General features: G+C 50.7%; 1 protein-coding gene across 1 annotated transcript; it reads right to left on the reverse strand.

Annotated features, from left to right (window-relative positions):
* Window positions 1-14,861: 14,861 nt before the first annotated feature.
* On the reverse strand, window positions 14,862-21,689 carry LOC118539621 (antizyme inhibitor 2-like). Its single transcript, XM_078071788.1, is given in 10 exon segments — window positions 14,862-15,059; window positions 15,905-15,947; window positions 15,949-15,988; window positions 17,754-17,901; window positions 18,398-18,566; window positions 19,494-19,628; window positions 20,248-20,414; window positions 20,533-20,543; window positions 20,916-21,084; window positions 21,603-21,689. Coding segments are annotated over 10 exon segments (1,167 nt in total).
* Between the last annotated feature and the right edge of the window lie 3,637 nt (window positions 21,690-25,326).

A 25,326-nucleotide genomic window follows, 5' to 3' on the forward strand; every position in this document is an offset into this window, starting at 1 on the left:
AACAACAACTGGCTCAGATCAAATCGACTCCTCTTGAAGTGGTTCAAATCCTCATCTGTAGTGTTAAGAGCCTGACCCCGAGCTTCAGCGCTCACTCAGGAGCCAGAAGGAAGAGGTTCAAACCCTGCCTCTGCCCCTCCGTAACCATGAAACCTGGGGCCAGTGTCTTAAGCTCTCTGTGCCTCAGTTTCTTCATGTGTAAAATGAGGACACAGTCTCTACCTGTGGGGCAGGTATGAGGATTATGTGACTTACTGTATGTAAAGCACTTGGAATCCACAATGCTGACATGTCACCGGTGTAAGATCAGGGTCTGTTACTATTAAATGGTAAAGGAGTTCAGAATAGCCAAGGAGACACAAACGCACTTAAACTGACTTAAGTGAGTCAAATCAGTTAAAACTAGGTGACGCTAGTGTAAACCCGCTCAAACCTCTTGGGCAGACCTGTACTAACCAGATTACACCAGTCTCACGGGGCTAGAACAGGTCTGGACCCCGAACACACGCACTTGCTCACACAGTAGGTCTCTGCTCTCTGTGTGCATCAGTCTGGACAAGAACAAACGGCCCCACGCATCTCCCAGGAGCAAGTAACATACGGGCAGAGGGCCATGGAAGTGAGTCCACACCTGAGACGGACCATGACAGGCTCTCCAGCCAGGAACACAGTCAACATCTCCCAAAATGAACACCTTTCTTACGTCAGGTCAAGGCTCAACTATCAGGAACCTATCTCACACTAATTAGACAAGAGACGGATATCTTGTTCCAGGATCCTGGGGAATCTCCTGGAACCCAGGGACAAGAAGTGCAGCAGAAGCCCCTGGGGATCTGGAAGGTTGCCAGAACGCAACACCCCATCTGTCCCTGGGCAGGGAGGGCAGCAACGTCCTCAAGTCCATGCCTCTCATCTGCAACTGCAGAAACGAGATCTCTTGGGGCGCCTGGGTGGCTCAGTCGTTAAGCGTTTGCCTTTAGCTCAGGTCATGATCTCAGGGTCCTGGGATCGAGCCCCGCATCTGGCTCCCTGCTCTGTGTGAGGCCTGCTTCTCCCTCTCCCACTCCCCCTGCTTGTGTTCCCTGTCTCGCTGTCTCTCTGTCAAAGAAATAAATAAAATCTTAAAAAAGAAAAAAAAAAGAAATGAGATCTCTTGCTCCAGGATCCTGAGGCATCTCATAGCAAAGAGGAAGAATCCGGCCACAGTCACACAGTAAGCGTGTGCGAAGTGAAGGGCGCTATCATTTCTTCTCCATCTAGTGTATACTTGATAAACTGCCTCTGCAGGGAGGGATCCTTCCTATATTCCAGCCAGCGCGGATGCCGTGAGTACCTGCCATGGGCCGGGCACCCATTTGAATGATCTCACTGAACCGCCCACCAACGCTCTGAGCTATCATCCCCATTTCACAGACGGGAAAACTGAATTCCAGAGAGATGACTTGCTCAGACACAGCTATTTGAATTCTTGCCTCTAGTTTTCCTGAGGCAAAAGGGAGAATGAGGAGGAAATGCCAGAGGTCAAGAGTCCCATGGAGGACATTCCCCTGGATCAACTTGTAGGGGCAAGGCGAGGGAGCAGGATGAGGCCCAGAGAGAAGCTGGGAGGACCGTGCCCCATTGATTCATTTTAGATTTTTAAAGATTTTATAGATTTATTCGAGAGAGAGCGATAGAGAGAGCATGAGAGGGGGAGAGGGGCCCAGGGAGAGGGAGAAGCAGACTCCCCGCTGAGCAGGGAGCCTGACGTATGGCTCAGCTCAATCCCAGGACCCCAGGATCGTGACCTGAGGTGAAGGCAGATGCTTAACCGACTGAGCCATTCAGGTGCCCCTCATTTTAGATTTTTAAAAAAGATCTATTTATTATTTTAGAGGAGGGAGGGGCAGAAAGAGAGGGAGAGAAAATCTCAAGCGGACTCCCCACTGAGTGCAGAGCCCAACATGGGGCTTGATCTCATGACCCTGCGATCACGACCTGAGTGGAAACCAAGAGTCAGGTGCCGGAACCACCCAGGCGCCCCCGACATTGATTTATTTGAAAACAATTAGCTTTGATTTTTTTCATTCATTAATGCATGTTCAAGGTTCAAAAACATACTTAAAAAGCATGAAGTAAAAAGTCTCACCGTGACCCATGAGCCTCATTTGCCCTATTCTGACTCCTCGCTCCCACTCTCTATAGGTCCCCACTTTTTATTAGCACCTCGTACCTTTCAGAGTTTCTTTCTGCAAGTCTAAAAATGAGTATATGTTTATAATGCCCTTTTTACAGAAAAGGCAACAAACTACATACACTGTGCTGGATTTTTTTTTTTTTTTTTACTTGTCACCCATCTTGGAGAATTCTATCAGCAAATAGTCTCCTCGTTCTTTCATAACACTGCACATGATGCTACTGTAGAGACTGAAAAAATTCATTTCACCAATTCCCTATTGATGGACATTTGAGTTGTTTCTAGGGTTTTTTGTTTTTTTGTGTTTTTTTTGGTTTTTTTGGTGTAACAACAATGCTGCGATAATCACATAGGTACTTTGTTTCATATGTATGCATGTACAGGTGAATAGATTTCCCAAAATGGATTGCTGGCGTGTGGGTATTGTATTAGTTTTCTATGGCTTCCTAGCAAATTACCACAAACTCAGCAGCTTAAAACAACACCTCTTTATCAGCTCACGGTCTGTTGGTCAGAAGTCCAGCCCAGTGTGGTGAGGTGCTCTGCTCAGGGTAAAATCAAGGGGTTGGCAAGGCTTAGTTCTTGTCTGGAGGCTCTGGGGGAAACCTGTTTCCAAGCTCGTTGCTGTCATTTGCAAAGTTTGGTTCCTGGTGGTTGTAGAACTAAGATATCTGGGTTTCTGGGGGCCATCAGCTGGGGGCCTCCCTCAGCTCTTAGATGACACCTATGTTCTTTGCCATGTGGCTTCCCCCAAATAGCATGATGAATTCTTCTCAAGCTTCAAGTCTCTGACTTCTCCTTCTGAGACCAGCAAGGGAAAATTCTCTGCCTTTAAAGGGCTCCCCTGATCTGATCCAGCCCACTCAGTGTAATCTCTACCTTAAAATCAACAGATAGAGGACCTTACTTACATCTGCAAAAATCTCTTTGCCATATAATGAAACATAATTCTCAAGTTCACATTTTCTCGTATTCACAGCTTCCGCCCATGTTGCAAGAGATCACACAAAGGTGAAAGCCAATGAGAGTCACCTTAGAATTCTGCCTAACACAGATGTATTTGTAATTTTTATAGATATTGCCTTTTTGTCCCCCACAGGGGTTGTGCTGAGAGATCTCCCCTCCCCCAGCAATGATGAGCTGACTTTCTTTTCCAGTGTCACCTAAAGGATGTTATTCAACTTTTGGCTTTCTGCCAATATGATAAGTGAAAAATGGAACCTACATGTACTCTAAATTTGTAGTTATCTTCTTATGAATAAGGCTGAGGATTTCTTCAAAAGCTTAAAAGCCATTGATAGTTCTTTTTCAGTATAGCTTCTGGTTTTGAGTCCTAGAAATGTCTTTCTAACTGTAAAGTCAATCAGAAACCCTCCTATGTTTTCTTCTGATGCTTTTATGGTTTCATTTTTTGATCCACTGCTTCTTGGAACTGGCAGATTATCTCTCGTCATTTCCTCAGCAGCGAGTACAAAGCTGGACCCCAAAGGGCTTGCGGATTGGGGTGGACAAAGGAGCTGCCATGGTGGAGCCCTCTAAGTGCTGGGCTCAGTCAGCTCTGCCAGAAATCCCAGCCACCAGAGCCTCCGCCTTCCCTTCCTCCAGCACTCATTGTGTCCTAGGGTTGGCACAGGGGACCCAGAGTTAAGGGGGACCCAGCCCTGCCTGGAGAGCTTCCAGTCTGGAGAGTGAGACAAGCGCTCTCTTGACGGGGGTATTTGGGATGCTCCAGGGAGGAATTGGCCTCTGACCAGAGCCTTGAGAAGGAGGGGAAATGTAACGATGGTGATGGGGGAGGGGCACAGCAGGAGCAGAGACAGGGAGATGGGAAAATCCGCTTGAAGTGTAGGCCAGAGAGAAGGATTTAGTGAACCATGAGGTCCTTAAGGGTAAGGACAGGGTATAACTTATCTCCATGCATCAGCCAGAGTTTGATAAATGAAATGAAGGAGAAGGGACACGGGTATTTGAATCCCAGGCTTAATCATTTTCCCTTTACTCCGACAGCGACAAGCAAAGACCTCCAAGAAGAAGCCCTTGGCTTTGCCCTCAGCTCAGAACCTGGGCAATCTTTGCACACCACTGCCCCCTTGTGGCAGATCTGGGAATTCTCCATGACTAGCCTCAGGTGTCAGGTGGAGGCAAAGGGTATCTGGGAACTGAAGGTGGGAGGAAGCTGAGTGGCATCTCAGAGGTTTGAAAACCCATGAAATCCTAGTCTGAGAATGTCTGAGTCCAACAGGCCCTCAGAGGCCATGTGGCCTGACTTCATTACGTACGGGGAAACCAAGTCTCGATAAGTGTGCTGCCAGGGAGTAGAGAGCACCAGACTTGGTGTAAGATTCAAAAAGCCCAGCAAATCCCAAGCAGGATAAATTTTTAAAACTTTACACCTAGAAAGGCTATATAGTGCATGATTCCAACTCTAAGACATTCTGCAAAGGCAAAACCACAAAAACGATCAGTGGTTGCCAGGGGGCTGGGGGGAGGGAGGAGATTGAGGTGGAGCACGGGGAATTTTTGGGCAGTGAAATCATTTTGTAGGGTATTATAATGTTGTATACATGTCATTATACATTTGTCAAAACCTAAAGAATGGATAATACAGAGTGAACCCTAATGTAAACTATGGACTTTGGTTGATAATGATGTGTCAGTGTTGATTCATTGTTACAAAAGCACTACACGATGTTAATGGTGGAGGAGGCTGTGTGTGGTGGCAGAAGGAAGGGACATGTGGGGAATGCTCTGTATCTTTCATTTAATTTTGCTATGAACCTAAAGCTGCTCTTTAAAAAAATCTATTAATTCAGGGGCGCCTGCGTGGCTCAGATGGTTAAGCGTCTGCCTTCAACTCAGGTAATGATCCTGGGGTCATGGGATTGAGTCCCGCATCGGGCTCCCCGCTCCTTGGGGAGCCTGCTTCTCCCTCTGCCTCTCTCTCTCTCTCTGTCTCTCATGAATAAATAAATAAAATCTTTAAAATAAAATAAAATAAAATAAAAAACCTATTAATTCAAAAACATGTTTACACCTAACATATTATGGTGAAACAGCAGAATGCCAAAGATAAAGATAAAACCTAATAAGCTGCCAGGAAAAAAAGATAGATTATCTTCAAAGGACCAAGGGAGACTGAGAGCTGACTTCTCAAGATCAACAGTGGATGAGAGAAGACAGCAGAAGGATCATCTTCAATATATGAAAAGAAAACAGCAGACAGCCTAGGATTCCATACCCAGGGAAAACCCATTTTATGAATGACGATGAAATCAAGACCCTTTCAGACAAAGAGAAACAGAAATTATGCCACCAGCAGGCTTATGTAGAAAGAAAAAGCCCAGATAAGAGAGAAAAAATGCAAGAAAGAACGAAGAGTAATGAAATGGCAAATAGGCAGATCTAAATGAACCATGACTGTATAAAACAATGATAATGTCTTGTGGTGTTTAAAACAGAAATCATTATAGAATTAAAATACACGAGGGGCACCTGGGTGGCTCAACTGGTTAAGCATCCGCCTTCGACTCAGGTCATGAGTCCCAGGATTGAGCCCAGCATCAGGTTCCTTGCCCAGCGAGAGTCTGCCTCTCTGTCTCCCTCTGTCCTCACCCTGCTTGTGCGCATGCTCTCTCTCTCTCAAATAAATAAAATCTTTTAAAAAAGAATTAAAATACATGACAAAAATGATAAATAAGTCAGGAGGTGGGTAAATGTAATTAAATTTTTTAAAGGTTTTTGTATTGTCTTAGAGTAAATGTGTTGATTAACTCTAGCCTTGAATAGGTGAAGTGTGCAGCTTATAACCTCTAAGATAACCAGTAAAACAATAAAAACAGTGTAATTTCCAAATTAGGTAAGGGAAGCAGAAGTCTCTTCTGGGTGAGGTCTACTAATGAAATGCACATATATATTAATATCAGACAAAGTGGATTTAAAACATGAACTGTCAGGAGTAGAGAGGACAGCTGTATAATGATAAATGAATCAAGTCATCAGGAACATATATCAATTAATATACACCTACAAATCAATAAGAAAAATACAACCTAATTAAATGATGGTTAAAATACTGAAACAGGCACTTTACAAAAGAGGAAAACCAAATGACCAATAAACATATGAAAAAGTGCTCAACCTCACTGGCAATCAGAGAAATGCAAATTAAGACCACAATAAGATGTCACTACACATTCATCATATTGGGATAATTTACAATTTGAACAATGTCAATGTATTGGAGATTACTAGACATACAAACAGGCAGGAAAACACGACTGGTGGTGAAGAGGAAAAATAGACAATAGTGTCAGAACCACATGATCCACATATTGGAGTTAGTAGACAAGAACTTTATGTTAAAGAACATAAAAGGAAAGATTGACAAAGTGGATAAAAAATAGAGATTGTTGGGGCACCTGGGTGGCTCAGTCGTTAAGTGTCTGCCTTCGGCTCAGGTCATGATCCCAGGGTCCTGGGATCGAGCCCCGCATCTGGCTCCCTGCTCTGCGGGAAGCCTGCTTCTCCCTCTCCCACTCCCCCTTCTTGTGTTCCCTCTCTCGCTGAGTCTCTCTCTGTCAAATAAATAAAAAATTTTAAAAAATTTTAAAAAATAGAGATTGTCAATAAAGAAGTGGAAGATATTTTTTAAAATAATCAAATATTCTAAAACTGAGAAATACAACACCTGAAATTAAGAACTTATTGGATATGCTTAACAGAAGACAGAGTACAGCAAGATAAAAGATGGGATTAGCAAACTTGAAGACAGTTCAACAGAAAATACCCATGCTGAAACACAGGGGGCAAAAAGGCAAATATGCAGGACACAGTCAGAAGGTCTAACATTTGCATAACTAGAATCTTAGAAGGGGAGAAATGACAACTGGGGCAGAAGCATTATTTGAAGTGATATAACTTATAATTTTCCAAAAATGTTGAAAGATATCAACCCACAAATTCAAGAAGCCTAGTGAAACCCGAGCGGGATAAAGACAAAGAAAACCACACCTAGATGTATCATTGCCTACAGCTGAAAATGGAGGCAAAGAGAAAATCTTCAAAGCTAGGTAAAAGAAGACACAACAATAAGATTGAGGTGCACATTTCAACAGAAACTATGAATCCAGAAGATAATGTCATGACATTTTTAAAGCTCAGGAAAAAAAAAAAAAAAAAACCAAAATGCTGCTAATCTAGAATTCTATGCCAGGGGTAGGGGGAAATTCTTTAAGAATTAAGATGAAACAAATGTATTTTTGTACACAGAAAAGGCTGGGAAAATGCATTGCTGGCAGACCTGTACTACAAGAAATATTAAAGGAAATTCTTCAGACTGGGGTACAATGATCTCAGATGAAAGCACAGATCTTTAGGAGTAATAAAGGGCACTGGAAAAAAACAAATAGGTGGGTAAATCTAAAATAATTGTCTATAGGGGCGCCTGGGTGGCTCAGTCGTTAAGCGTCTGTCTTCGGCTCAGATCATGATCCCAGGGTCCTTGGATGGAGCCCCACATCAGGCTCTCTGCTCAGCAAGAAGCCTGCTTCTCCCTCTCCCACTCCCCCTGCTTGTGTTCCCTCTCTCACTGTCTCTCTGTCGAGTAAATAAAATCTTCAAAAAATAAAATAAAATAAAATAAAATAATTGTCTATAAAACAATAATAGAAACGTCCTATCGGGTTAATAACATATGTAGAAGTGAAATATACCATAGCACAATGGGTAGAAGGCTGTAAATAGAGTTGAACTTGATGTGTTAAATGTGCAGAGATCCCTAGGCTTCATCTCCCAGAAATTCTGATTCATTGTGCCTGAATGAGGCCCCGCCACATTTAAGAAACTCCCAGATGTTTTTATATAGTCATCCCCGGATGCATTTTAAGAAACACTGGCGACGGTGTTGGGGAGCCAGGGAAGGATTTTACAGAGAAAGGACAGGCCTTTTTCACTTTGCAAAGACCCTTTCAAGGACCGTGGAGGGTGAGTTAGAGGAGCCTGGGGGCTGACTCATAAGGGCAGAGAGACGACACAGGTCGGGCCATTGGAGCAGTGGCCTTGAAATGGGATGGTGTGCAGAGACGAGAGATGTTAGAACATTGAAAAGCCTTTCCAAATTCCCAACAGATATGAATCTTTGGGATTTGGGCATGAGATATCAGAATCCCAGGAAAATTTCAGAAATTCCTTAAATCATACATTATGTCGTATTTTTCCTAACACTTTATGTGTTTTGAAAAATAATGATTGACCATAATAATAATCGGTGAACATTTTTCTGTAAGAGGGCTATACCAAACATTTCAGAGTTTTGTTGTTTAAAAATGATGTGTTTAAACAGTTTAAACTATGTGTTTATTATTATAATGAGCCAATATAATATGACAAGATGCTATATTTCAATAACATGTAAAAACGATCTCTACCTTATATAGACATTTGACAATAAACACATTAAAAGGGGAACGTTAAACTGAGGGTTGCTGGAGTGGGGGTGGGGTGGGAGGGATGGGGTGACGGGTGATGGACACTGGGGAGGGTATGTGTTCTGGTAAGCGCTGTGAATTGTGCAAGACTGTTGAATCTCAGATCTGTACCTCTGAAACAAATAATGCAATATATGTTAAGAAAGAAGAAAAGAAGAAGAAGAATGTAGCACGAGGGGAAGAATGAAGGGGGGGAAATCGGAGGGAGAGAAGAACCATGAGAGACGATGGACTCTGAAAAACAAACTGAGGGTTCTAGAGGGGAGGGGGTTGGGAGGATGGGTTAGCCTGGTGATGGGTATTGAGGAGGGCACGTTCTGCATGGAGCACTGGGTGTTATGCACAAACAATGAATCATGGAACACTATATCTAAAACTAATCATGTAATGTATGGGGATTAACATAACAATAAAAAAATTAAAAATAAAAAAAAAATAAAAAAAAAATAAAAAGGGGAACGTTAACTCAAAGCAAATGCCAAATAAAAATTATTTTAAAAATGGAATGATAATATCATGAATGTTTACTTTTTAAAAGTGCCTCTTAAAATGAAAATTTAAAACACATGTTGCCCTTGAGCTTTGTTTTTATGATAAATATTTCAGAAGTAGAGACACTTATTTCATTTTGCATTGATGCTGGTTGAATTCAGTGTGTGTCCAAACACAGCTTCAAGTTGGGTATTAGGGTACACGTTGCTTCATACAACTTTCCTTTCTTTTAATGATGGAATATTTTGCTTGACAAAGAACTGGAGCCTATAGCAAATATTCAAACCCTGGAGAATGCCAGCTAACACGATTGGGTTCGTGTTTAAGTAACATATTGAAATTGCCACTTTAGGGACTTATTTTGCTTCCAAAAATTTATTATTTCTTGGAACACCACTGATAGGATCTGAAGAATGCATGCTCATACTATGTATACAAACTTGTAAATATTCATTTTAAACAAGTTTAAAAACTTAACCATTTAATACATTTGCAAGAGTGGCTCACCATTAGCTGCAGACAGGGTCACAAACACACAGAATTCGGCAGCAGCTACAAACAAGGCTGAATACACCTCCACCAACTCTCTCCTGCATGCTCCTATCCCAGGTCCCGGAAATGTCAATTTTGACCTTGGACTCCACATGCCAGTATTTCCTGCTCTCGTTTTAGACAGGTCAGTGAGTTCCTTCAAATCAGAAGCCTCTAGATGTGGAAGGTTAAGCCTTAATTGTCACAGGAGAATAATCTTAGCTTTTCCTGCCGCTGGAGGTTGGTTTCACACATGCCAAGGGAGGAGGAGCTCCAAGAATGGAGTGGTCAGCTGTGTGAGTAAGGTCGGGGCCGAGAGGCTGTGGACTCACTGAGAGCAGGTCAATGGCATGACCCTCCTGACAATGTTCAGCTCTGACCGCTGCACTTCTCATGGGCTGGGCGACACAGGGCTCCACTGGATCTGGAACCTGCCCAAATCTTGCAGAGCCTCAGGGCCTTTGCAGTGCTGTTCCCTCTTCCTGCAGGATCTTTACTGACCTTCTCGGCCATCAGGTCTCTCCTCAAATGTCATCTCCCAAAAATCCTCTGCAGCCACTCTCTCTTTTAATTTGTTCACAGCACCCATCACCATTTCTCATTTGGTTTGTTTACTTCTTTAGTGTCTGCCCTCCCCCCCAAAACGGCTGCTCTACCAGAGCAATGCTCTCTCCTGCCTTACTTCCTGCTGAATCCCAGCGCCTAAAACGCTGTCTTCCATGAATACTTACTCAATGAATCAACATCTGAGCAGAGTAGAGTCCGCAAGTGCAGATGGGATTTTAAAGTCACCTCTCTTGATTTCCGTTTTCTCATTTGTTAAAGCTGGGGGGCGGGGGAGGGGGGGAAGCGGGGCGGGGGGCGGGGTGAGACCTCCTACCTGATCCTTTCAACAAGGCATTGTTGGACCCAGACAGTAAATCCCTGGTCGGCGAAGCAAATCCTGCGCGGTAGGTCTGGGTGCAACACCGCCAGTGGCCAGTGGGTGGCAGCAAGTCACTACAGTTAAACGTGACAACACCTGGGCCTCCCAAGGCACGGAACACCTGAGGTTTAATCCCCCAACTGCCAACCTTGTTTATTTTCACCCTCTGGGATGCAAGATTTTCTTAAACAAATCATGCACACCCCTGCTGCCCTGAAGGGAGAACACCGATCAGGTGTGTGAATTCAAATACCAGCTCTGCCCCTTCCCCCTGGTGCCCCAGGTTCCTTCGCTTCTCTGAAGTGGGCGTCATTGTGAGCTCACCCGGTCATTCTGAGTCTCCAGCAGATATGGCTGTGGAAGGACAGTATGTGGAGTCATGAAAGGGCTTTGAGGACTGCAGGGGCTTTGGGGTAGCCAGCTGGAGCCTGGACCTGCAGAGACCCCCATGAGCACCTCATTCTCCAGCCCATCTATGTCCACGGCCACCATGGTGCACCTGCTCCCATGCAGCTGAACATGGCTGAAGACCGACACATCAGATGGCCTACCTCGCTCTAGACTGGCCCCCACAAACCTTGGGTGGTCCCCTGTGCTGGCAATTGAACCCTATTTCACTGGCCCATTCACTCTCCCGCTCTTGGGACTTCCCCATCTCTGCCCCTCTCCTCAAAACACCAAGACCCCCTCCTGCCCCCTCCCTCACAGCCCTGACCTTATTTCTTTTTTCACTGAGAAAAGAGAACCAGTCAGAAGAGAACTCCACTTTCTCCCAAGGACCTGCGGTGCCCACAGTGTGCCCGGCCTCCCTCCCTGGGATGCACTGTCCCAGCTCCCACCCGCCCAAGGTTTGGCTCTTGCAACTGTCTCCTCTCTTCTGCATCTTAATTATCGTCCCCGCTAGCGAGCATCCCCGGGAGCCTACAAACAAACTGTAACAGCTCTCATCTTAAAATAAACCTCCTGGTCTGGCCTGCTCTTCTTCCAGCCACCCCCCCCATCCCGCTGCTGCCAGTTCTAGCACAACTCCCTGGAGGGGGGTGGCCCACACCCACACTCTCTGGACCCCACTTCCACCAACCTCCTTCCCTTGCACCAAGCCTCTGGTTAAGATCACCAGTGACCTCCTCTTCCCAATCCCACCTTTGGCCCTCACCGCACCCACCTCTGGCCCTCACCGCACCCACCTCTGGGCGGTATTTGACGGTTGGGCATTTCCTCTTAGAAATGCTTCTCTCGTTTCTGTGCCTTGTGTCTTCTCTGGCTACGCTCACTTCCTGGTTGGCCTGGGAGGCCCCAGGGATGTCAAGTCCTCGGGGTGCCGACACTGCCCATGTTCGTACCCCCCGTACTGAGCCCTGGCCCTGAACCCAGGGCTTGTGTGTGTGTGACTCCATTTGGAGGTTGAATAGACCGCTCCAGCCTTACTTGTCAAAGCTGAGCTCTCGATTTTCACCCCTCCTAATCTGCTTCTCCTCCCCAGCGTCCCCGTTCATGTATCAGCTGCTCCGGCCAAATGCCCTGGGGTCATCCTTGACTCCTCTCCTTGCCCCAGGTACCCCAGCTGGTCCCTCAGCAGATCCTCTTGACTCAACCTGTCCACCCTGTCCTGAACTGGCCACTTCTCACCACCAACACCCTGACCGCCCATCATTTTCCCAAACTGGCAGGAGCCCCCTCAGATTCTCTCTGCATTCCCGCTGCATGGATCTGCTCAAACCCTCCAGGGCCTTGCCTCCAGCTCACAACAAAGTCAAAGCCCTGCCTTACCATGAGGCCTGACAAATCACCCCCCAGGCCTCCCCCTGCCTCCTTTCCCAGCACCTCCCCTCACTCACTCTGCTCACCCACACGCAGCCCCTTGCCTTTTTTTTTTTTTTTTTTCTTTTTTAACAGTCTCCATCCCTGGCATTGGACTTGGCGGTTTGCAATGCCTGGGACTCTGATCTAGCAACCACATGGCCTCTCACTCTCTGCCCTCAGGTCTCTGCTCCTGTGCTCCCCCCGGCCCCCCGGACTAGCTGCCCCTGGTCCTTCTGCCTAAAATAGCATATCTTCCTTTATTCACTATCCTCTGACTCTGCTTTATTTTTCCTCACAGCGTGTACTTTGTTATATATGTATGTGCTTGTTTATGCTGTGTCTTTTCCCAACTGGAAGGTAAGCTCCACGAGCCTGGGTTTTCATTGTGTGTTACCTGGGCCTAGAACAGTGCCAGGCACACACTAGGCCCTCAGATTTCTGCTGAGTGAATGGATAGAGGGGTGGATGGATGGAGGGATGGGTGGATGGATGGAGGGATGGAGGGATCAGCGGATATGGATAGATGAATGGATGGACAACCACAGTTACAGCATCAGAGGGCAAAACACAGAACACAAAACACACCAACATCTCTTTATATCTTCCCGAAAGCCCACTTATGTTTGTGCTTCCAGATACTTTGGGGGGCGGGGCGGTTGGGGTAGATGTTTCCACCCCCAATTTTCAGGCACTGGGAAGAGGTGAATTGGGAACAGGCTGCAGGCTGTCTGAGACCTCTGGGGTGGCCCCCAGAGCCCAACCCTTCTCACATATCTGGGGGACAATTCTCCTTAGTCCTGGGGTGCTGGGAGAGTCCTCCGGTGTTAGCTGAGCTGAGGAGGCAGCAGCAAGATGGGTGGGGCTGACTCTGGCGGACGGGGAGGACCATCGCAGAGGCTGGGGGTCAGCGAACGGAGAGGCTTAACAAGGACAAGGAGGTGGGCGGCTTCGGCCTCTGGACCCTCACCTGCCGAAGGAATGTGGGTAGTCATCCTGACATGTCCCTGCTCTCGCCTCTGCCAACTTTCTTCGCTGTAGGACTGTTTTCTTTTCAAGCTCAGAGCTCCCCAAATACTGTTTTTAAAGTTTTAGCATGCCTATGGAGGACACACAGTAGCGTCCATCCTATTTTGGACTTGGCTGTTTTCACACTTGTCCTTCCAACCTCCCAGCCTGGAGGCTTCTAAGACTGAGGTCAGGTCGGTGCACCCCCAGGGCTGGCCCATTAGCTGTGTGGCCAGAGGCCATGTCTGCTCCCTGAGGACCCCCAGACCCTGGGGCAGTGTGGGGGGGGTCTCTGAGTGGGCCAGGCCTGGGACCAGGGGCAGCCGGAGGCAGGGCCCTGGACGTGAACTGACCTTGCTTGAGGATTTGCATTATTGGACTTACTCCTCTCAACAACCCATTGAGGGGGATACTAATACCCGAGGGGAAACCGAGGCACTGACGCCCCTGTGGGCGTGTGGGGGAGCCTGGAGTCACTCCCGGCCCGTCTGAGCCAGTATTCTCACCGCGAGAGTGGGCGCCGTAGCTCATGCAGACCTTCCTGCATCGGCACAGGGGTCACTAACTGAACGAAAGGAAGGTACCGGTCCGTGCAGGCCGCCTCATGTCCGGGACATAGGCTTCGGGGAGCGCAGGCTGTCAGGGCATAAGGCTATCAGCCCTCCCCGACCAGGGTCTGGGGGGTAAGGAGCAGGGAGCGTGGGGGCGGCTGCCTGAGGAGCTAACCTAGACTTCAGTGAGGCCCACTTTGGGAGAAAACGTTTTGAACCTTGGAAGTTGCCCTATCACACTCAGAAGCACTCAAACCTCTGCCTGCCCCCCCCCACCCTGCGTTTCCCCACGTGGCATACCAAGGCGTCTGGAGCACTCCCACGGTCGCCTCCCAACCTAAGGTGCTGTCCCCAGCAAGCTCCTGTGGAAAGGATGTGCCAGTAAAGAAAGGTTCTAGAGCCCCTCCCCCCCTCCCCACCTCGGGGACAGAGCCCTAGGCTGGGCAGAGAGGGGACCCTGGGGCCGAGCCTGTGAGAGACCCTGAAGCTGGTAGGGAGGGGACATCTGAGAAGGAAACTGGGGAGCAGTGGCAAACACAGCAGAGTGGGGGCCTGGCCAAGGGGCTGAGGGTCAGCCGGGGCCACAGGGCTGCCTGATTCTGTCCTCAAAGGCGTGCACACCTCAGAGCTGGCAGAGCCACCCAGGGGGGCTACCTTGGACTTACCCAGGGAGCAGCTATGACAGGGTCAGCACCAAAGGCAGAGGCCAGTGTCAAAGGTCGGTCAGACACTTTGGGCTTTGCTGGGGCCGGTGGGGGGAGCAGGCTATTTCTTGGGCCTGGGGCTGCAGAGCTTAGCCACATTCTCCTTGCCGAACTCAGATCCTGCTGCGATCCCCTCCATGCCCTGCCCCTTGTCTCCCCCTGTGGACACCTGAGCCCGGGCTCCATGGCCTAGCAGATGGAGGCGGGCAGGAAGCCATTGAAGGTGGAGCTCATGGTGGAGGTGTAAATGTCCATGGAGGGAAAGACAAGCCAGTCGCCCACATCCAGCTCGGGCATCCGCAACTCCCCTAGGAAGAGCTTGTCAAAGGCATCATGTGTGGGACCGTAGAGGGTACAGGGGAAGAGGGGCGGCTCTGAGCCGAACTCCTGCAGGGAGCAAAGAGCAGGGACTCAGAGAAGGAAGAGCCCCAGTGGGTCCCCCCAGCCCACTCCCCGGGGCCGGCCGGGCACGCCCGCAGGGCCCCAGCAGGAAAGGCACCCACACGGACACTTAACAGCCACCCACGGTGACCAAGGAGCGAGCGGTCCGTATGCGCCGGGCACTGTTCTCAACCCTGCCCTCATGGGGTTTACAGTCTAGTGACATAGCCCCGCCCTGCCCGTTCACAAGTGCGGGCACAGATGGGGTCTCGGTTTTCCCCTACACAATGGGAGGATTTTATTCAACTGTCACTCAACATACCTGCCTCACACTTGGCGGCCCATCGGGATCACCTGGGGAGTTTTCACAAAGGCCTGAGGCCAGGCTTTCAACCCACTTGGGATTCCGATTTCAGCGGTCTGGGGCATCACCTGGGCATTAGGGACTCTTAAAGCTCCCCAGGTGATCTAAGGTGGAGCCAAGTTTGAGAATCTCTCCTTCCTAAGTCTCCCGCACCGCGAGCATTCAAGGACTCTGGAAACACAACGCGTGCGTGCAGAGATGCACATGGAAACACACAGAGCCGAACAGATGCGCATGCACGCCTACAGACTCACGTACTTGTACACCCACCTACCTGGACGTCAGCCGCTCCCCCCCACAGAAGCGCACATGCAGGTACACAGGGCACCCGTGTGCGCGTCCCCGAACACGCATGTGGTGTGGCGATCTTCAAAGCCATCAACAGTCGGAGCTCCTTCACCTCCCCGCCTGCCACGGCGATCCCCACCTCTCGGGACTGGGGGGCCTCAGAGACTAGGAGTACCTGAGCCACATGGGGCCCCCTTACCTTCACCACAAGGGGCATCCTGGGGACAGCCTCCCTGAGGAAGATGGCCCTCACTGAGGTAGTACACCAGCTTCCGGTGGCCTCCTGGGAGCGGGGAGAGGGCAGCACTGAGGTGCGCGTGGCCAGTCTCAGCACCGACCCTCCAAGCCCAAGCGTGGAACCCTCCGGAGGGGCCCCAATCCGTGGCCCAGTGCCGGAGAACTCCTGCTCTCTGCTGCAGGAGTCTTCCTGATCCCATACCAGGTTGGGGCCTGTCCTCTGGGGTCCCGCTGTTCCCTCTGCCCAGCCAGCTTACCTACCTCACCCCTTCCTGCCCTCGAAAACCACACTGGAGTCTCTCACCCTGGCTTTTTGCTTGATCCTTCTGCCCCTGCCCCACCTGCCTGCTTCCCCCCGGGCCCCGCGAGGCACGCCAGGTCCCCTGTTTCTAGGGAACTGTGAGTAAAAACTTCTCCCTTTGGGACAGTGCCCATGTCCTACTACCAAGCCAGTTTCTTCGCAACCACTTAGTCTGCAGAATATTGCTTTCTTGAATCTAAACTCAGGGTTATACACAGGCATTCCAGCTACCACTTAGATACTCACATCTTTCTGAATATTGTTTTTTTCCCCCCTCTGGGTCTTCTCCCCACTGACTTCTCCCTGGTGTCAGTCACCTCATCTCCTCCCCTCCCCCACAGCTGCCATTACCGATCCTGTCTCCAGGGACCCCGGACCCAGGTGTCCTAAGCCACTTTGCCATGACATCCTCAAGGCCGAGAGCTCAGCGAGTGACCAGCGTTTCAGCCAGGCAAATGGGGGGCCCTGCTACACCCCAACTCACCGTGCTGTGTGGACAAATTCCTTCCTCTCCCTGAGCCTCAGTATTCCCACCTGTAACATGGGAATGACCCAAAACTACCCCCTAGGATTGTTGAGAGAAATGAGACAAAATAGGTATTTCCCAAAGAATACTTAATTATTAGCAGCTCTTATTATTGTGGAAATAAAAATAATAAGCCCCAAATACTTATAACTTGGACTTCCGTTAAATGGATGGCTAAAATCCTGTGCTGCATATCCCAATATTCTTTAACCACACACTTTGTGGGGAAATGAAATCAGTTGACACAAGCACCTTTGGGATTAAAAGCTGTGTGGACCAGCATGTGTCACAAGGATAAGGGAGGAGATTACCGGGATTTATAAATATTTTTATGTCAGTTATCACAAAGCCACAGAATAGAGTGGTGAGATCTATTCGTACTCTCTATCTCATCATGAAATCGAGTTTCTGGTTAGTTCACTGTGTAAGAACAGCCACCCCACCCCACTCCTGCTGCAAAAATAACAATCTAATAACTCTCCCATGATGGTCAACTTCAGTTGTCAAAAGGTTTCCTGTTACCCTCTAGATGTCACCCTTAACCTTTAGGCCACAACAACGACAATGTTGCCTTCCTATATTGGTTGTAAGAATTTGTATTGACTCAGTGTATATTTCATTATAAGAATCTGCACCTGTTAGAAAGCACTTTCTGGAAGAATTTCAAATGCACGTCGGGAGCACAGTGGTGTCTGTGGCCTCATGAGCCGTATTCTGTGACTTTGCCTCCATAAATGTGATCTAAATTCATGGGCGGCTCAGGAAGGGTAAGGACTTTGTCTTGGCTCTCTCTGCCTCCCAGTGTACTTGAGAACGACACAATAGTGATACTAACAGGTTCATTCTTATTCCCGATTCACAGCTTGCCTCTCACTAATTAGGCACCGGGGGAGGAGCCCAGACCCTCCGTCTATCCTCTTCCCCAGGGCCCGGCGACGTCTGCACAGTGCCCTCCCCCCTTCCCCCCAGTGCTGGTCCACTCACCAGACTCCAGCACAGCCTTCTTGGCAATGAGGTTGACAGCCGCCATGCAGACAGACCCCGCGAAGAAGCGTCCGGGCTCCGCGATGATCTCCACACCGCTCCCCACGGGGAAGTCCTGGGCCAGGACAGCATTGATCACCCTCGCCATCTGCAGGGACAGACCCAGACCCTGATATGACCAGTCCCTATGTCGGGGCTTTACCTGCACCATCCCCCTTCGTTCCCATAATAGCACAGTGGGGAGGTGTTATCATCCCCACTTTACTAGGGAGGAAACAGAAACTGTGGCCCAGAGAGGGGAAGTCACTTGCCCAAGGACACACAGCAGGTGTACCGGCTGCAGCACCCTGAGATGTCTGAATTCCCAGCCACTGAAACCAATACATGGTCAGCAAAGATGGGATGGTCCCCGGATGGGGGGCAGAGGGAGCTTCTACCTGACTGCAGCTCAGGGACAGCAAGTAACATGTCTAAAGACAGACATGGAGCCAGACGTTGACACATGCTCGCATGTGCCCACAGGCCATGGGCACTGAGTCAGACAAAGACCTCGCAACAAAGACACATCCCAGCTACATGCATGCACCCGACTCAGTTACAAGAGCTCCCCCTACATGCAAGCAAGTGCATACCGTCCCCCGAACCCAGCCCAGGCTCCCCCTGGTCCTCCTCTCTGACCTCTTAGGCTCGCAGCCCTCCTCTCCCGGGAAGCCCCCTCCGATGTCCAGGAGGCCCATCTCGAACACGCGCCGGCAGTCAGCCAGGGCCTGGGTGAAGGCGCGCACCGTCTGGCAGTTCGAGCCCACGAGGAAGCTGGACGCGGGTCACGTGACGCGTGGAGAAACACACGGGAACGTAAGGGTCAGTAAGAAGGGGGACATTCCGAAATGCCAACACGGGTAAAATGTGGAGACCAGTACGGATACACACACCGGGTCACACGTGACTACGGCGGCCCGCACAAACACGCACCCCTGGATATACGTGTGGGGGTCCGCGGAGACGCACACATCGCCCGTGACCGGCCTTGAGTTGGGGTGCTCACGGTCGTACAGCAGTCACTTCTCTGGGCTGCCGCCTCCCAGTGCTTCGGTTGCAGGGTTCCCCTTCCCCTCCTCAGAGGGCGTGCGATCAGAACCCCAAATCCCAGCCCCGCCCCCGCCACTCCCGCAAGTAGGCGGGCTGAGGAACCAATCCGGGCCATGTAGCGGGGGGCAGGGGAGGCCCTCGGCTCAGGTGCAAAATTTAAGGGGGTGCCAAAATACTGAGCCATCAAGATAAATAGCATTTAATGCAATATTTTTAAGAAGCAAAATTGATGCAAAAACATCCCCAACGAATGAGACACAGAAATTTTAAATAAAGGCAAAATTGGTAAAAGTGATTGGACTTCAGGACAAAAGGAAAAGTCAGGAATTCCAATCCTGTCTTAATTTAAAATTTTGATATTTTCCTCATCATGGGTTTTTGCATTAATCTTGAGTTTTAATTTAAAATATTGTATTAAGATGTTACTTATCTAGAGTACTAAGTTTTTTGGCATCCCCTTACATTTTTCACCCAAGGTGGGTGCCTTGCTTGCCCTGCCCTAGTCCCAGATAACACCCAGCTTCTTTGCTGAGGAGAAATGGAGTATCTTGAGGCCCAGAGAGGCCACGGCTGACCAGAGGGCAAAGACTGGAGATTGGCAGTGAACACCAGGACCCGTGCTTCCCAGGCAGGGAAAACCAGCACTCTCACCTGGCTCTAACCACCACCAACCCCAGGGCCCTGGCTGACTTGAGCAGATGTTCACACACCTCCAGGGTGGCCCCAAACTTGGTGCTCAGGGGGAACGTGCTCTCGCTGTCCTGGGCCCACAGCCGGAGGACCAGCCTGGGAGAGGGTGCGAAAGATGCCAGGGGTTTTTAGACACGTGAGCCCCGAGGCCTGGATGCTTCACTCGCCCCCCTCTCCCCAATCTTTCTCCACCTTCCCACCTGTCCGTGCCTAGTTCCTCCAGCTGCTGAGTCCAAAAGGAACGAAAACACTCACCACTTAGAGACTTCTGCCCAGGCAAGAAAAAGCAGGAAAATGGTAAAATTATACATACACCTTCTGAAGGCCTCCAGGTTACAGGATCAGCAATGTTAAATAACTTTCCCAAGACCACACAGCATGTGCTCATGAATCTGAAACATGAACCCTGGTCTACCTGACTCCAATGTGAGTGCTTTTTCCGTGAGGTCGCCTGACCCTAGACCTCCTAATGCCAGGTTCCGCCCAGTGTCTATGCAGATATAAGCAGTATTTCTTCGGCACCAATGTGCACCAGGGAAGGCACTGGGCCCACTGACCCAAATGCTTGTACTCTGCCTCTTGAACCTCTCCCAGGTCACCCCATGGGACCACCTTCATCTGGTTGCAGAGACCCAACTCCACTGGCAGAGGCCCCAGGCTTGCTGTCCCTCGGCCCATCTGTTTGCACCTGCCTGCCCCACCCCGCTGGTCTCACCTGGCCTCGGGGTGGTGCTGGGCCACCTTGCTCAGCTCCTCCTCACTGTCGAAGGTCAGGAGCCGCACCCCGTGGCGGGCAGCGTACTGGATGTGGGAGACAGGCTGGCAGGGGTTGGCATCGATGATACGCGAGGGGGCGACGCCCAGGCGCAGCCCCTGCTCCAGCTCCACCTGGCATGGGGGGGACCGCGTCAGGGGCTTGCTCCCCACCCCAGCCCTCCGGGGCCAAAAACCTGGGGCGTGAGCACAAAGGGCTGCCCTTGGCTGAATCCCTCCTCTGCACCTCGCATTGCGCTGGGCACGTCTGCGCCACTTAGGCTTCTAGATGACTCTCAGGAAAGCAGAGTTGGCCCCATTTTAAAGAGGAAGAACCTGCGGTGTGTGTGAAATGACTGTGCCGGGACAGGAACAGGGCCTGTGGCTCAAAGCCTGTGCCCTTCCACTCACTGGTTCCCGTTGCCTGCCCCAGTCACGCGGCCCAGCGGCAGGTCGACCCCCCATAGTTCATTCATTTCTTCCTTCAAAATCAAGTGAGTATTTCCTGTCTCGGCCACTGTCCTAGGTGCCGTGGGCCCCACTCCAAGATCCCCGGCGGCTGGCCTCCTGCCCCCAGGAAGTGTCAGGCCCGCGAATAGGCCCCCGGCAGCGGGCACAGGCTCATCTGACTGGCACAGTCGAAGCCGGTGCCCAGGGTGGCCAGGACGCGCAGCACCCAGGTGCTGTTGCTGCACTTCACGACGTAGAAGGGTGAGACCCACGGCAGGGCGCGGCAGAAGGCCTGATGGCGGCTAGCCAGCACGCCCAGGCTGGCGACCATGAAGGGCTCTCGGTGGTCCTGCCAGGGCCGGGAAAGAGGGAGGGGAGGCTGGGTGGTGGGTGCCTCACTTAGTCTTCACAATGACCTTGTGCGGTCGGTACTAGTGCTAGTGCCATTTTATAGATGGGACAACAAGGGCTCAGAAGTAGGAAGTCCCTGGCTCAAGGTCATGCAGCGAGTACGTGGCAAAGACAGGATCTGACGCCAGATCTTCTAACTCTTTAAACAGGGAGACGTAAGGGCAACAATGATCTTTGTAGATCAAAGCGGGGACAAGATGGCTCCAACCCTCCGCTACACAGCCTGGCTCCCGGCAATTACAATTCCACGGGGTGATGGGAGGTATGAGAAGGGGTCAGAGAAACCATTCCATGACCCCCAGCAGAACTGAGCCTTGGAATAAGACCTAGTAAACGGAGCTATAGAACCACGAAACAGAAAGTCTTATTTCTTGTCCACCAAAGTAGGGACTGAGACTCACCCTCTCTGCTCCCTACTCCCTTCCCCCCCCACCCTCCCTCCCTCTCCCTCCGTACTGAATCAGAGAGCTCCTGGATCTTCTTCAGGACCACGTGCCAGGCAGATTCCCCAGGCCGCAGCGTGATGAGCTCCTCTGGCCACATGCTTCCAAGGGTGCCTTGATTCCCCTTTGGGTTCCCAAGGGGGATGCTCCTCCCTGACACTCCAACAGATCCCTCCAGCAGGCACGGTTCCAGTGTCCTGGAAAGGTTTTGCTCTAAGGATCTGGCCTCCTCCTTTCTCCCAGCTCCCTGCAAGTTCCAGGGGCCAGAGTTCCCCGGGGGCCTGCCAGTCCTCAGCTCTCCCATTCACCCAGAGAGCTCCATGGAGCCCTAGTGAGTTTTCCCATCTGTAGGATGGGCCACTGGCCTGGTCCAGCCTACTTCAGAGACATGGAGGGAGACCAAGCAAGATGTACACACCGTGCATATGGAGTAGAGGGTTGGCATCCTTTTCTAGGCTCCTTCACACACATGTCCCCATTCACAAGTGAGAAAGTAGACGCACAGAAAGGATAATCAAGGAGTTCAAGATCTTCAGATTATGAGACTTACAGTTAGGGCCTAGGACATGATCTAGTCCAGCATCCCCATTTTACACACAGGGACAGGAGGCTCAGAGAAGGGAGGAGACTTGCCCAAGTTCACCAAGTGGTCAGTGGCTGGGCTAGGACTTGCGCTTGAGCTCCCTAGAGCAGCCACGGGACCCACTGTTGGCCACACACCCCTGAGACCGAAGTGAGGGAAGCCTGCAGCCAGAGTCTGTCTATCTGTTTCAGCAGTTAGGATGGCTCCCATGGTCCCCACTCCACACCCAGACTCACCTGGTGTCCATCACGACCTGCTTCTTCAGGCACAGCGCAGGGGACTGGGATCTGTGGTGTCCTGGACTTCAGGTAAATCCCTGCAGGAAGATCAGAGTTCAGCCCGGAGCTCAGGGGCTCTCCCTCCCAACCTCAACCTCTCAGGTCTGGAGAACAAGCCCTACTAGGTCACCCACACGGCAGCACGCAGGGTGAGGTCAGACTCCTGTTATAAGTGAACATCAGCGAGGATCAGAGTAGAGGGACCCTGCAAAACCTGTCATCCACCATTCCCACTTCACAGATGGGAAACCGTGGGACCCAAAGATCTTCAGATGACTCAGTAGACCTGGAGTGGGAAACGGGAGCAAACCAGGACCTCCGACTTCAATCAGGAGCTGGTTCCAACTGCCTCAGACCATGAGCTGGTCTCTCCCAGTGCTGCGTCTCTGCTCTCCACCACACATTTAAATGTCTCACTGGAAGTTTCTCTGAATGGAAAGGTGAGGCCGTCTGCGTCACTTGGTGTCCAGGCATATCCTTTCCCCTACCATCTCCCCACCCTCCCTCTCTATGTAGCCTTCTGAGGTCTCACCAGGTCACCTGCTGACCCTCCCAGGCTGAAGCCACCACCTTGGAGCTTCCCCACCTCTGGGATGTCAGCTCTTGCCTCCTGCTTACACCCCACCTCCGTGCTGTGACCCAAAAGGAAGGCCAGCGGGGAGCCCGCTACTGCCCGACTTCTCTGCCTGCCCTGCCCCACGTTCTTGTTGCCTGAGACCTCCCCCCTTGCCCACCTCCCAGCGGGGAGCCAGTGCTCCAACCCTTACCCCATCTCTCCCAGGCTCTGGGGGCTTAAGAATCTAGGAAGGGACAACAGGAAGAGCCTGGATTTGAGGAGGTCGGGGAGCTAATCCCATAACCTCTAGAGGCCTCGTGAATTCCATAAAATGGTGGGTGTCGGGGGAGATCTGTGATTCCAAACAAGATGGTAAAGTCCATGGCTTTTTTAGAGACCCCTGCCCACTCCCGCCCCAGACTGATGCGGGGTAGAAGCAACTTCCAGCTCAGCTTCTTACACGCTCTATGACTGGGCAGGTGGCCTCCCCTCTAGAACCTCAAGTTCATCATCTGCAAGATGGGGGGTGACAGCCACCTCTGTGTCACAGCGTGAGCATGAGGATGAAATGAGAGGACACCTACGAAGAGTTTAGCAAAGGGCCAGCACATTCTAGGAATCCTGAGGACAACCCAGCAACAGCCAAGAGTACTAAGCCCTAAATAAATTATGTGACATACTTAATGTGGGTGATTCATAACAGCTCATGAGGCGGCTTCTCCCCAGCTACATACTTGTGGGACATGGGACAACAGGAATCTACCCCAGGCAGGCAATCCCTGAGGGAATGCAACCTTAACCCCAGGACAAGCTCTGTACCTGGATTAAGATGGACGAGATGCTCCAGTAGTCACCTGCCCGATGTCAGCCTGGGGCAGGAACAGCTTGCCCTGCTACAGGGCCACCTGTCTGACCCCAACTTGTTGGCTCCAGGTAAATCCGTACAGAGAGAGCTGACCTTCCCAGACTGCCATGAAACAGGGGAGCTCAACGAGGAACACCCCCTACGTCCCACCAGCCAGGGTAACTCACCTACCAGGGCCAGCTCGAAATAACAGGCCCACAGGTACTGCTCAGACTCCTGCTGATGGGGGGACCATCAGAGCCCCATCAGAACCAGAAAGAACTGGGAAGAAGGACCCCTCGGTCTTTCTACCTGCAGGGCAGCTCGAGGAGAAAGTCTCTGTGTCCCTTGAATTCAACAAGAATTCGGGGGGTACAATTTAGCTTGGGAGAGATATCGGTTAGGGTCTAACCAGGAAAAGAAAGACCACTTCAACTATTTACAAGACAATTGAATGCAGAGAATGGTTTCCACAGGTGAAGAAGATGCTGAGGGCCAGACAGGGGAGAGTGACGCAAGCGGATCTTGGCAGGAAGTTGTCTCCAAAGGAAGAAGGGGTGCCCCCCAAACCAGGGCCTGGGGTCACTGTATGGAAGCTGGAACTGCAGACACAAAGCTGCTACCTAGGAAGCTACCTGGGACAGAGGGGAGGGGGAAACATACCCTGGCTCTTCCCATGGCCTCCCAGTCTCCTGCCAGGGCCCCCAGTGGCTGATCTCTGCTGGAAGCCAGTCCCCTAGGAGACAAAACGGAGAGGGGGAGGGACAGAGAAGGGGTCTGGAGGCCAGGAGGCCCAGGATGAGCGCAGGGGGTCAGAGGCTTCTGAGAGGTAGAGACATTTAACCGAACCCTCAAGGATGAGTAGGTGCTAGCCAGGCCAAGCACCAGGAAGAACATTCCAGACGTAGGTGGCAGCTAGTGCAAAGGCTCAGAGAGGGGAACAAGTCTGGCCCCTGGAGGGATAGAAAGGAGTGCAGCTGACAGAAGGAGGGAGACAGGAATTTCCCTGGGCTCCAAAGCTGATACATGTCAAGTATTATCCTGCTATTACGGCCGTGAATATGGAGGGGCAGAGTGTGGCATCCAGAGCCCAAAGAGCCCCTCTAATAAGATGATCACCCAATCCAGACCCGATATAGACCCAGCTAGACGCTTGGAGAAGGAAAGTCATTCCATTCCGTTCCTTTGCCAGCCTCCCTTTCCCTACCACGTACACAGCCCTGAAGGAGGCTCCTTGTCCATCTCCTTGTCTCTCCAGCTACAGACACCACCCAGGTTGTCCCTGACCCTCTCTCCAAAGCTGCAACGACTTGCTCTCTTGGGCACAGGTGCTCCCTTTGCCAGAAACACCCTTCTATCACCCTGGAGGATGTTGAAATCATGCTTCCTGTTGCTTCCAAGAATCATTTGGTCAGGGTCAGATTCAAGCGTGGACCAACCAGCTCAGCTGCTGAGGTACCACAACACCGGAAAATG

The sequence above is a fragment of the Halichoerus grypus genome, chromosome 5 (genome assembly GCF_964656455.1).
Source record: "Halichoerus grypus chromosome 5, mHalGry1.hap1.1, whole genome shotgun sequence".
Lineage (NCBI taxonomy): Eukaryota > Metazoa > Chordata > Mammalia > Carnivora > Phocidae > Halichoerus > Halichoerus grypus.